General features: G+C 37.2%; 1 protein-coding gene across 13 annotated transcripts in view; it reads right to left on the bottom strand.

The window, feature by feature from the left end:
• WDFY3 (WD repeat and FYVE domain containing 3) overlaps positions 1-14145 on the bottom strand; it is a 279689-nt gene that overhangs the window by 181308 nt on the left and 84236 nt on the right. For 11 of the 13 annotated variants that reach the window (XM_058722008.1, XM_058721995.1, XM_058722004.1 and 8 more), the window contains one exon: positions 3672-3882. In XM_058722008.1, coding sequence (XP_058577991.1) covers positions 3672-3851 — 180 coding nt within the window. In that variant the 5' untranslated portion in view covers positions 3852-3882. Of the gene's footprint in view, positions 1-3671; positions 3883-5319; positions 5523-14145 lie in introns of all 13 variants that reach the window. The other 2 variants (XM_058721996.1, XM_058721997.1) reach the window with 1 other exon arrangement.

The raw sequence follows: 14145 nt of genomic DNA, 5'->3' as shown, positions 1-14145 counted from the left end.
ACAACACACAAAATAACAGATGTTGGTGAGGATGTGGAGAAAGGGAAAACCTCTTGCACTGCTGGTGGGACTGCAAACTGGTACAGCCACTCCGGAAAACGGTATGGAGATTCATCAAAAATGTTAAAAATAGAACTACTCTATGATCCAGCAATTGCACTACTAGGTATTTACCCAAAGGACACAAAAATACAGATTCAAAGGGGTACATGTACCCCGGTGTTTACAGCAGCACTATCAATAATAGCCAAACTATGGAAAGAGCCCAGATGTCCATCGACTGATGAATGGATAAAGATGTGGTATGTATAATGGAATATTACTCAGCCATCAAAACAAATGAAATGTTGCCATTTGCAATGATGTGGATAGATGCAGAATGTATTATACTAAGCAAAATAAGTCAGAGAAAGACACATATCATGATTTCACTCATATGTGGAATTTAAGACACAAAACAGATGAACATATGGGAAGGGGTAAAAAAAAAAAAATGAGAGAGAGAGCAGGAAACAAACCATAAGAGACTATTAACTATTAAAGAACTGAGGGCTGATGAAGGGAAGTAGGTGAGGGATGGGCTAGATGCGGGATGGGCATTAAGTAGGGCACTTGTTGTAATGAGCACTGGGTGTTTGTTGTATGTAAGTGATGAACCACTGAATTCTACTCCTGAAACCAATATTGCACTATATGTTAACTAAAATTTAAATACAAATTTGAAGAAATTTTAAATTAAAAATAAAAATTTAACTTGAAAGAAATGACAAACATAGGACACAAGAGAACAGTCTAAGCAATACAGCATCTCAAGTCTACTTTAAAAAAAAGACAAAACACAAATATTTATATGATTCTTCCAGTCTAAGCCTCATGTGGGCTGGCTGTAGAAGCCTAACTGATGAAATACATCGATACATATGTAGAATATTACTTATTAATTTATGTTAATATCCGAGAATAACAACTGTCCTAACTATCCTCCACATTATCATCACTTTGTAAATGTGTGTAAGTCTGAGAGAAGGAAATAACCTCAAACTATTCAGTGGGCAATAGTACAGGGCACTGAGGTAAAACGAAAATAAAAAGATTAAAAAAAAAGAAACAAACAACTTCCCAGAACTGATTCCAATAAAAATTAATGACTGTTACCTCACCAGGGCTTGAAAAAATGGCTTGTCCATAATCAGTTCTTTCCCTCGTTTTCAAAACAGCTATTTTAAACCTTTCCCCACTTCTCCTCGTGTTCCTATTCTACCATCTCCTCCCTGCATCATTCTCAGCCTCTTATTTCATAGATTAAAAAAATGAACATCTTCTAGATGTATTAATGTTTGCACCCTCTCTTCTATTCTACCCAACCTGATGGGTGACATGTGAACTGATCTCACTATGTTCCTCCTTGTACTCCTGCCCTTCTGCCTTACCAGCCCAGCAAAACCTTAATCCCAATAAACAACGTACCTGTCTGCCTCCTCTACTTTTCCTTACACACCTGCTACTGAGTACCTGCAAGAGAAAAATCACACACCCACAAGGATAAGATCCAGTACAAATTTATCATCTCCAACTGTTACTGGACCCTCAATATCCTTCAATTCTTTTACTATCCCTTTCAACTATCTCTCTCATTTTCCTTCATTATTATTCCAAACCATCACACTTTCCTTAAGCCCAACTCAACTTACTCCAAGGCTCTTAACTGACCACATCTTCTGTTGATGACTACAAGAAATCAAGGTCATCAAGCAAGATCTTATTCAACTTCCCACCTCCTTAACTACAATCATATTCACACCCAACAAGATGCGCTCTCCTCTAGGATGAAATAAGTATTTTTCTCTTGCTGAAGACTCACCTGTCCCCCCCCCCCCCCCCCTATAATTTGACTCCATGCTCTCCTCCCTCAATCAATTTCATTCCTGGAATTTTCCAAATTTCCTACTCTGCTGGTTTCTCCCCTTCTCTTTACGAACCTGGATTTCCTCCATCTTTACAAACAAAGCAAAACACTGAAAACATCCAGAAAAAACCCACCCTTTTGTAGCCAAGTTGACGTCCATCTATCTCTTTTGTTCCCTCTTTTTTCAAATTTCTATAAGCCCGGTATATTATTTACTGTCTCTTTTCATCTTCCATTCACTCCTCAACTCGCTGTTTTCTGGCTCCACCATTCTAGTAACTTACTACTCTCTCTTTTCCTATATTTACCTTTTGAACTCCATAATCACCCCCTCCTGATCCCTTTTGTGCTGACCAGCTCCTATTCTGTATTCTTTATGGGTTCCCCTCCTTTCATTAGACATTCGTACTCTCCATGATTCATCCTTAGCCTATTGCTCTTCTCACTTGGCATTATAAGCCATGAGCAATCTCTATCCCCTTCCAGGGTTTCAACTACCCCATCTGTGCCAGAGTCCAAAAAGCACATATCCAGCCAAATCCCCTACCTGAGCTTCTAATTGCCTACTGAATACATCCACGTGGGAAGCTTGCAAATAGTTCAGACTCAATGATCCAAACTGAATCTATCTTTTTAATCTTTCTTTCTCAACTACTGGGAAAAACATTCACCCAGTTTCCCAAATTAGAAAGCTAGGAGAGAGCTTGCCTTGGTTCCTTCTACTCTGATTCTATTGCTTAAAATACTTCATTGGCTCTCCATGCCTCCAGGAAAAAGTATTAGTTCCTAATACAACATATAAACCCATCATGACAAGCCTCCTATCAATCTTGACAGTCTTATTTTGGCTCTTCCTCACATAAAATCAGTTTCTTCAACTCCTCATAGATGCTGGCACATATTAGAATGTTTGTTGCCTTTCATCTTAACTCATACGTTAGCCTCTTACACTAATTACTTTCTTTGTTAATTTAGCCCAGTTAATTCCAATTGCGCTAATGCTTATCTTTTAATGCCTCATGAATCACATCACATTCTTGAAGGAGACTTCCTTCCCCAGATCCCCACATACTTAAAGACAACTTTCTTTTCAGGGGTGCCCTTCAGTGCTAAAAGAGCTAAAGGTCACAGCAGCATTTGGCAGCAGAGAGTGGTGGGGCATCTAGAAGCCCTATGGAACCACCTGACCTTTTCAACCATGTACCTGTATACCTTCGATAAAAATTTAAAAATTATTTTAAATAACCCCACCAAGATTGCTCCATGTAATCAACTTGACAAAATACATTTAAAAATTAACTCTATTTAGAGTCTCTAGAGCCTACATCTATCCTCTTTCAAAATCTCTTACAGAAAACCTGCCAAACAACAAAGCAAACTGAGATGATTGTGTAAAGTGTACAAAACACTTGGGCAATTAATTACACCATTTGGTGCAATAAACCATCAATTCAAAAAACAATGGAAATAACAAGTACTAATTTACAACCTTTCCCTCTTCCAACACTCAACCCAACCATTATAAGAACATTTTACAGAATGTTCTGTCTTCCTTTTATCTATTAGAACTAAATGGAGTTCACTCTGACCAGGCCTCAGATCAAGTCGCAAGGCTTGAAAGCAAATTGAAAGGAAGGTATGAAAACATCAAGCTTCTTAAAAACTCATTCTATTATTTTCTTCCTACCTGTAATTTATTAGAACCTTGAAATTTCTGGAGTGCCACCCAATCCTGGAAGGCCTGGGCTTGGCAACCTGGACCTACCCTGTTAAACACTGGCAGCATCATGTACAGCTTCTCCTCTTGTTCCTTCTGAGTCATGTGCCGGGGAGGGTGGCACAGCTCAGTGAAGAGTCGGCGGAGGTGCATCAGTCCTAAGGCATTGTCTTGGGGGCTGCACTCCTCCTGCCTCGGTCGCCCCATGATCCTCTTCACCATGTTCATCTTGGCTGGTGGGTGATAAACTCTTCTAATTCTGTGGGAAGAAGTTCATACACAAAGTGTCATCATCTTGACCAGGTCAAGAGCTTAGAAAAGGCCAGAAAAAACACAAAATTCTATTTGAAAGTTCTCTTCTACTTCTTTAAATAGAAAAGGTAGAGAGGCAAAGGTAATTTTGATAAGTCTCCCTGACAAATTAGGAATCATGGCACCCAATATTCCTACTGGCTTTGACACAATTTATACAAAATGTAAAATATTAATTGAACAAGTATCAAATGTTTCCAATTAAACAGTCATTATGAAGCACAACAAATAAAGGGATCACATATCTTATTACTAATATGCTGTTTAATAGCTGAGTATATATAAAAGAATGAAGACTAGAAAGTTCACCCTCACCTCAAACATCAAAACAACAATGAAACCCACCCCTCAAAACATGAAGCTTTTTATTTATTTTTAAGTTTATTTATTTATTTTTGAGAGAGAGAGAGAGAGAGAGAGGCAACAGCCCAAGTAAGCTCTGCACTGTCAGCGCAGAGCCTGACGCGGGGCTCAAACCAACCAATCGTGAGATTATGACCTGAGCTGAAACCAAGAGTCAGATGCTTAATTGACTGAATCACCCAGTCAATTAAATCTACTGAATCTAGATCAGTCAACTGAATCTACTTTTAATTATTTAATTTTTTTTTCTATATGAAGGATTACAGTTTGGGTACCTGTTTGAAGAGTCTACTTTGTTACAGTTTGAAAACATGCAGATTAAAACAAATGATATCCCAATATATTTTACAAATCATAAGACAACAGTAAATTTTTTCATATAACTGAAGACCACTTTTTCAAACCGTACTTTGAAACCCTTTGGCAGGTCATGTTAATTCATTTAGTGGATCGTAATAAGCATTAAAAAAATGAAACAGAAGAACACATATAGTATGGTTGATTATTATTCCATGAAACTTATTTTAGGTAATTCATGCATACCAAATCACAACATAAAATGTATCCCTGGCTAGAGCTGCAGTTAAAAAATAAATAAAACAACCGCTGGGTTAGAATATGTAATAGAATCAATAACACTAAGCATTCAGGAAGAACTATCAGCCCTTTTCAACTACCATGAACTGCGCCAGCAATTAGCCAATTTCAGACACAAAAACAGGGCATCTTACAAAAGAAACCAGGAAAGTTGGGAGGACACTATGAATATACAGAACTTAGATAAAAAGCAATTTGCTTTCTAATCTGTGGAAAAGCAGGAATAGCCTGAAGATTAATTTTTAATTTTGCTTCATAACCACATAAGCCAGTAGACCATTTCTTAAGGAATGAAAGATTACTGCAAGGCTAGAGCTTTACTTACTAAACTTCTGTCCACTGATTTTTAAAACTCTAAGAACTGGCATCTTAAACATGCTTGCCCCTGAGAATTTTGAGTGAATTCCATATTGGCCACGGGTACCTGGTTATGCACTCTAGCCGACTGCAACAGGAGGCATGGGGTGACTCATATTAGGTGAGGAGTAGACAGACACTGCCTAGAGAGCTCTGCCGAGGGCTCATCTGTGTTGAGGGGCTGCTGTGCAGACAGCACTCAGTATATTCTGAGGGGTCCAATCGTGGGGCAGGGTGCTAAGACACACAGGCAAACGGCCAAGAGAACCTCTAAACCACAAAATGAAAAACAAAAGGTAGTTTAGTTCAAAGCTGTTTAACATATTTCATTCTTGGAAAATACGTAAGTCCTCCAGTTATAAAGATTTCAACAAATATATTCAAATAGCCTATGTGGTATTTACAGTCCTGGAGAGTCCCAGAACAAAAATAAAATTTGAAGTAAATTATAAAACTTATGGTAATTAGCTAACATTTTAGATTATGCTTATCTCTGTTCTTTTTCCTTAGCCCATATCTAGAGTTCAATAATCTGGACAGTCCTGGCGAGGATTTAGGAGATTCACGTTCCCCTAACACTTCAAAAAGTTTCTTTAAGCAAAAGATCCCAGCTTTCCAAGGGATCCATGTCATTTTTTAAAAAGTCACATAGTACTCTAAATTAGAGCCTCCAAGCACTTTCAGACCTTCTCCTTTGCTCTTCATTCTAACTTAAGCAAGTGGATGGAAGAGAGGATTAACTCCACCTTTAAGCAAGGCCCTGAGACAAGAGCAACTTGCTCAAAATCTCACAGTAATAAGGAACTGGATGAGAATCCATGCCTCCCACCTCCCGTTCAAGTACACTTCCAGCTTATTCATATTCACGTGCCTATTTTAAATTATTCAATTCTTGGAAACTGACACTCTAGCATGTTTGTTTATCACCAAGCAGCGGTTACAATGGGAAAGAAATCTTTGATTTTTCTTAAAAGTCTAAACTAACAAACTTTCATTAAAAAAAAAACAAAAACCCACACTATCACATAACGACCAACATTAACTAGATGCAATAATGCTATTGTACTGTCTCTATTTAAGATTTATCTGATACAAAAGGATATGTATCAATCAGCTAAGTAGGTTTACTGGTATTTCTCACTGAGATAATTGCAGTAATGGAAAACATTCAGATTCCTCTTTTTTCTCCAAACTTACCAAGAAACACTTAAGCATATTAGATTGCTGGTTCATTGCTTTATTTCCACTCCAATATTCATATTTAAAGTAGCATTCAGACCAAGAACTATCATGTTTACAATACTCCTCAGCAGTGAAAGACTAAAAAGAATAAGCACTTTTCAGTCAAACCTGTACAAACATACCCGTATGAAATAGGTAACTTCAGGTGAACCCCCTTGAATCCTGGGTTTCTCTCATTTGTAAAATCTTTCCTCACAGCCTTTTGGTTATGCATACTAGAAGAACTTCATTTCTATTACATGCCAAGCACATTAGTTACACTCAACAATTCTTTTTTCTTTCTTTATAGCTTAATCACGAAACATTTAATCCTTTTCATTTACATTTTTAGTTACTTCAGCAAGGAAGGAAAACAGTTTAAGCCTTTACAGTACTAGGTTTTAGAGATTTACACAATGATAAAACATTAACAAAATATTTATTCCTTTGTTAGATGCTCAATAAGAGGCTTATAAAGTAATATAGAAGAGATGCAAAATATAATAATAATAATAATAATAATAATAATACACCACAGAATGATTATTCTGGAGGTAATGTTATTAGAGGTTTTCAAAATATTTATAAAGATTATTCTTTATAAGAACTGGTTTTCTAATACAAACCCTATTTTGTTTCACAAGGGAAAAGTGTTTGTACTGCCATCCTGCCAACAGGGGGTTATTTAAATAGCAATGAGATAATTACTGCAATGAGCCCAGACAGTATTTCTTATTCTAATCTCCCATGTTAATGCTTGAAAATCCCAGATACTTTAACCTTCGCCCCACCCCCCACCAAAAGTCTTTAAGAAGTCTGCCATTATTTAAATTATAGAAGGGTATAAAACAAAGAAATAGCCTACATTAAAAAAATATATATTTGTCAAGTAACTAGCTGCCTCTGAGCAGCTCAGCTAAAAGCTTAAAATAGCTTTTCTAAATAGCCCCTTAATTCCACAAGAGAAAAAACAAATATCTCACATTGCTAAGAGAAATCAAAGAATTACTAGCAATTTCTCAGCTTTTTATTTTGTTCTTAAACTTTCTGTGGGAAAAAAACCTATTTTTTTTTCTTCACTGTAAAGAGTACAAGCAAAACTTCTTACACTTTCAAAGAGTAAAGGACAAAACTTGGAGAGGTTCCCCCATGAACTGGGTCTATAACCCAACAATCTAACATATATGTACACTGAAAAATATCTATTAAAAAAAAAAAGAAAAAGAGAAAAAGACCTACAGATACAGTCCTAAATTAGAATTTAACTTTTCTGCCTGTTGGAGCATTTTTTGCCTTACAAGGACACTTGTTATCAGATTATAGCCTCATCTGTAAGATATTATAAGGTCAGCGACCTCACTTATATGGCAAAATATAATTACTTAAGACCTATTCCCAATATCCCTTCATCCTTCCCAGCCCATGTGTATACTCATCATCCATACACATACTGGACAACTTCTCAAAGCATCTTTTTGCTGTGCTTAATTTTCTCTCTTCATAGGCAAAAGCATATTCCAAAGTCAAAAGCAACTCCCATCCATTTAAGAACATTTCACATATGATTTCCAAGTACAAGCAGCCATTTTTGACATCTCCCTGACACCATTCTTGAACCCCTACTTCTCACAGGCTGCACTGCTGTTTTGAGAGCTCCAAAGGCAAATTTACTCTAATAGTTAAATGGCAGTTGGAGTATTTGATATGATGAATCCAGTGTAATTAAATTATATTATGGAATAAATAAATAAAATAAATTTTATAGGCTGACCTGAAATCCCCAGCACTCTCTGAAAGTGTATTTTCATGCAAATTGCATTCTGAATTTTGTAAAACACCCACAAAAGTATATAGCACGATGCTTCTGTAGTTGAAGGTTGCCTAATACCAACACATTTTTGCATTCTACATACCTCCACTTAATTCTAGTACAAGCCAACAGCTCTGTCATCATTTACCAATATCCTCAGTGGATGGCACAGTGCACTGACCTCAGCAGCGAGATGCATATTAGCAGGTCCCAAACCTTCAGGGCCATAACCCTAAACCTACCACCACTAGGAATTTCTCTACTTCTCAAATTTCAAATTGTGAAATCTCACTCTAAGATCCTAATTTTCAAAACCTCTGCCTTTCTCACCCCCTAAACCTGTGGTCTCTACTGAAAATGATACACGTCATTAAGTCATTTACATAACAAAAGGAAGAGGAATGTCCGAGAAGGAATAAATAAAGGTAAAATAAAATTTTATTATTCTTTTTCTTAATTCAAGTATAATTAATATACCGTGTTACATTGGTTTCAAGTATACAATATAGTGATTCAACAATTCCATACATTGCTCACCAAGATTAGTGTACTGTTGGGGTACCTACATGGCTCAGTCAGTTAACCATCCAACTCTTGATTTTGGCTCAGATCATGATCTCATGGTTTGTGAGCTTGAGCCCCATATTGGGCTCTGAATTGACAGTGTGGAGCCTGCTGAGGATTCTCTCTCCCCGCCCCTCCCCTGCTTGTTCGCACACGTACTCTCTCTTTCTCACAAAATGAATAAACTTAAAACACACATTAAAAAAAAAAAAAGATTAGTTGTACTCTTGATCCCCATCACCTATTTAAAGTCTTTTTTAATGTTTATTTTTTGTGAGGGAGAGAGAGACAGACAGCAAATGGGGGAGGGGCAGAGAGAGGGTAACAATCCGAAGCAGGCTCAAGGCTCTGAGCTGTCAGCACAGACCCCAATGTGGGGCTGGAACTCACGAACCGTGCGATCACTACCTGAGCCAAAGTCAGATGCTCAACGAACTGAGCCACCCAGGAACCCCAATCCCCCTCACTTATTTAACCCATCACCCCTACCTCACCTCCAGTAACCATCAGTTTGTTCTCTATAGTTATCAGTTGGGTTTTTTTTTTCCTTTTTTCTTTGTTTTGCTTCTTAAATTCCACATTATGAGTGAAATCATATGGTATTTATCTTTCTCTGACTTATTTCATTTAGCATTATATCCTCTAGCTTCAACCATGTTGTTGCAAATGGCAACATTTCACTCTTTTTTAATGGTGGAGTAATATTCCATTGTATATATACACCACACCTCCTTTATCCATTCACTTATGGACAGACACCTGGGTTGCTTCCATATCCTGGCCATTGTAAATAATGCTGCAATAAACAAAGGGGTGCATATATCTTTTCAAATTAGTGTTTTCATTTTCTTTGGGTAAATACCTACTAGTGAAATTACTGGATCATATGGCATTTCCAGTTTTAAGCTGTTTGAGGACCCTTCATACTGTTTTCCCTAGGGGCTGCACCAGCTTGCATACAGTGTGCAGGGATTCCCTTTTCTCCACATCCTTGCCAGCACTTGTTATTTCTTGTGTTTTTGATTTTAGCCATTCTGACAGGTATGAGGTGATATCTCATTGTGGTTTTGATTGCATTTCTCTGATGATTAGTGATGTTGAGCATCTTTTCATTTGTCTGCTGGCCATATGTATGTCTTTGTGCAAACATGTCTACTCATGTGTCCTGACCATTTTTAATTGTATTATTTGTTTTTTTGGTGTTGAGTTGTGTTAGTTATTATGTTTTGGGTTTGTTTGTTTTTTTAAGCTTATTTATTTTGACAGAGAGTGCAAGTGGGGGAGGGACAGAGAGAGGTAGGGAGAGAGAGTCCCACACAGGCTCCATACTGTCAGTGCGGTGTCTGCTGTGGGGCTCAAACTCACGAAGCATGACATCATGACCTGAGTGGAAACCAAGAGTTGGACGCTTAACTGACTGAGCCACCCAGGCGCCCCTATATATTTTGTATATTATTAACCCCTTACCAGATACAGAATTTGCAAATATCTTCTCCCATTCAGTTGGTTGTCTTTTTATTAAGTTGATTGTTTCTTTTGCTGTACAAAAACTTTTAATTTTGGTGTAATCTTTGATTATTCTTAATTGATCTAAGAATTGTTTTTAAAATAATAATAGTAATACTGTATTGTGAATTAATGAGATGAATGACAGCAATCTCATAAAGGGACAGGAGGGAGGAATTAGGAATAATGTAGTAAGATACCTGTATTATACCTTAATAATAGTGTTACTTGTAGGCAGATAAAGATTAGTAAAAAATTCATACTCTAAGGCAACCACTAACTTTTTTAAAAATAAAAGTAATTGATATGCTGAGAGAAGATAAAAGGAAATTATGTTAAAACCAGTTAAAACTAGAAAAGGCAGAAAAGAATGGGGGAAACAAAGAATAAATGCAACAAAGAGGAAAATTAAAAATATGACAGATATTAATCCAACTAGATCAATAATCACTTTAGATCTGAATAGTCTAAATGCACCAATTAAAAGATACAAGGCTATCACAGGGGATTAAAAATACATCCCAACTACATGGTGTCTACAAGAAAGTCACTTTTTTGAAAAAAATTTTTTTAACGTTTATTTATTTTTGAGACAGAGAGAGACAGAGCATGAACGGGGGAGGGTCAGAGAGAGAGAGGGAGACACAGAATCTGAAACAGGCTCCAGGCTCTGAGCAGTCAGCACAGACCCCGATGCGGGGCTCGAACTCACGGACCGCGAGATCGTGACCTGAGCCGAAGTTGGACGCCTAGCCGACCGAGCCACCCAGGCGCCCCAAGAAAGTCACTTTAAATGTAAATAACAGTAAAGCCTTCGATTGCAAGTAAGTTGTTCTGTGAGCATCCCACAAGATGAGCCAACATTTCTAATAAATTTTAACTTGACAAATGAGCGATGTCTTACAATACAAGTAGTACAAGATGCCAAATGTCACATGATCACAACTGAGCCAATGGTTCTTCTCTCTTTCACTGTGGGATTGTGGGTGATATTCTCCCATGCTCAGATGCTTGGTATCAGGCCGTGGTGTCTGGCAGAAATCAGTGATTTTTCAGAACACTGGAAGGTGCCCACAACTGACACTGGTGTATTTTTTGTCACTTCAAAGCACCTATGGACACTCTTTTGCTTTTCCATACAAGAATAAGCTTAGGAATGCTTTGCTTCATTCTAGGTCAGGCTACCTGCAGGACACAGACCCTTTCCTCTGCTGCCTTATTGCCAGTTACACTAAATACAGTATATGACAAGAGTTTAATACTGTACTGTAGTCAACATCTGCTAGTGATAGTGAAAGTCATCTTACACAATAACCCTCCTTTCTGTTGTCTCCCTCACACCAGCCACAAAGATTTTCAAAGGTAAGTGCGGGTTGATTTGTTTATTTTTCCTTATATTTTGTATTATATTACAGTATTGTAATCATTTTTATATGAATATTACAGGGTTGTGGAATGAATCATCTGTGTCTCCATTATTTTGTAAGGGGAAATTCACTTTGATATACAAGTGCTTTGGATTATAAGCATATTTCTGGAATGAACTGTGCTCGCAAACCAAGGTTTTACTGTAATCATACAAGTTAAAAGTAAAGAGATGGAGAAAGATACACAATGCTAACTTCAGAAGAAAGCTGAAGTAGCTATATTAATTTTAGACAACAGTCTTTAGAACAAGGAAAAATATCAGAGATAAAGAGGGTCATGACAATACTGACAAAAGGGTCAATTCTCCAAGAAGGTAACAATCCTTAACATGTATGAGCCTAATCAAGAGTATCAACCAACGTAAGGCAAAAAACTGATAGAATCAGGGGTGCCTGGGTGGCTCAGTCGGTTGACTGTCCGACTCTTGGTTTCAGCTCAGGTCATGATCTCATGGTTCGTGGGTTTGAGCCCTACATTGGGCTCTGCACTGACAGCATGGAGCCTGCTTTGAATTCTCTGTCTCCCTCTCTCTCTGCCCCTCCCCTGCTCATGCACTCTGGCTCTCTATCTCAAAAATAAATAAACAAACATTTAAAACTGATAGAATCAAAGGGAGAAAGAGTCTTCAACAGCTCTCCTACAATAATTGACAGATCAGGGATCAGGTGTGCAGGAAATCAATAGAGACAGTTTACTGAACAGTACTATCAATCAATTGGATCCACAGTTGATATTTATAGAACACTCTATCCAACAAGAGAATACACATTCTTCTCAAACTCACATGGGACATACTTCAAGATAAATCACACATTGTGCCATAAATACACTTTAAAAATTTTAGAACAAAGTATGTTCTAAAATTACAATGGAATTAAATAGAAAATCAGTAACATAAGACAGCTAGAAAGGCCAAATATTTAAAATTAAATAATATCCCCTTATTTTATTTTAGAGAGAGAGAGAGCAAATGCAAGGTGGCGAGAGCAAAGGAAGAAAGAGAATCTCTAGCAGGCTTGAAGCTCGGCACGGAGCCAAACACAGGGCTTGATCCTAGGACACTGGGATCATGACCTGAGCTGAAATCAAGAGTTGGACGCTCAGCCAACTGAGCCACCCAGGCGCCCCAAATAACACACCTTTAAATAACACATGGAAGAAGTATCAAGAAAAATTTACAAACATTTTGAACAAAATGAAAATACAACTTGTCAAAATGTATAAAATACAGTGAAAGATGTTTTTCGAGGGACATTTGTAGCACTCAATACATAGATTACAAAAGAAAAAAGAGCTAAAATTCTACCTTAGGAAAGGAGAAAAAGAAGAACAATTTAAACTTCAAGAAATGGAAGGAAATAACAAATTAGGGCAAAAATCAATGAAACTAAAAACAGAAAAACAATATAAGGATAAAAAAGCTGTTTCTTTGAAATAATCTATAAAATTAGTCTAAATCTCATTAACATGTGACTGGTATTCTTGCCTAGAGCATACCTTCCTAAAGCTCCTAAATTATCTCCTGAAAAACAAAGGAGATATCACATCAATTCTGATTTAAAACCTCTGTTGATTTCCTTATTGCCTAAGAATAAACTGAAATACCTTAATCTAAGTCCTTAGACACTCTGGTCTCATGAATACTTCCAGCCTCCTCTCTTACTAAGCTAATTCTCTTGCTGTTAATTCTGCCACACTGAAAGTATCTCCCAGCCTGGTCGGGTTTTTAGTCCTCTGTGTGTTTGTGTGTTACCTGCCAAGGATGTCCCTCCTCCACTTTTCCTAGCAGGCTTAAAACAGCTCTGAGGTCACTTTTCAGAGAAGTTCTTTCTCAAATCTCTAGCCAGAGTGTGTTATGCTACATTTTATCCTACCATGGTACTTTAATGATAGTCTATTGTAGAATATTCATCATTAAAAAGTATAGCATAGTGGTTACACAAATTTTGCAGTTAATTGCCTGGGTTCAAATCCTAGCTGCAGGAGCTGTGTAACTTGACTAGGTTGGTTGCTATCTTTGTGCATCAGATTCCTCACGTGTAAAAAGACAGTAACTATCAGAACCCACCTCGCAGTGTTTTTGTAATGTACTTTACCAAATGAGTTACCACAAGAAAAGCACTAAAATTAATACCTAGTGCAAGAGCTCAGTGACAGCCATCAAGACTCATTCTACTGCAATATACATATACCAATATTACTATTTACTCCCATTAGTCTGCAATTTCCTCATGGTGGGAACCAAATTTCAGTTAACTTTGTATTGAGTTCACAGTAGATAATGGGTGATTGAATATTAAGATTAACTTACATATGGTCATACACCTGGTATGTGAGAATATCAGATTTTATGTCCAGATATTC

This window comes from Neofelis nebulosa, chromosome 3, assembly GCF_028018385.1.
Source record: "Neofelis nebulosa isolate mNeoNeb1 chromosome 3, mNeoNeb1.pri, whole genome shotgun sequence".
In the NCBI taxonomy this organism is placed as follows: Eukaryota; Metazoa; Chordata; class Mammalia; order Carnivora; family Felidae; genus Neofelis; species Neofelis nebulosa.
The sequence above is the reverse complement of the archived record's forward strand: the minus strand, read 5'-3'. Positions and strand labels throughout refer to the sequence as shown.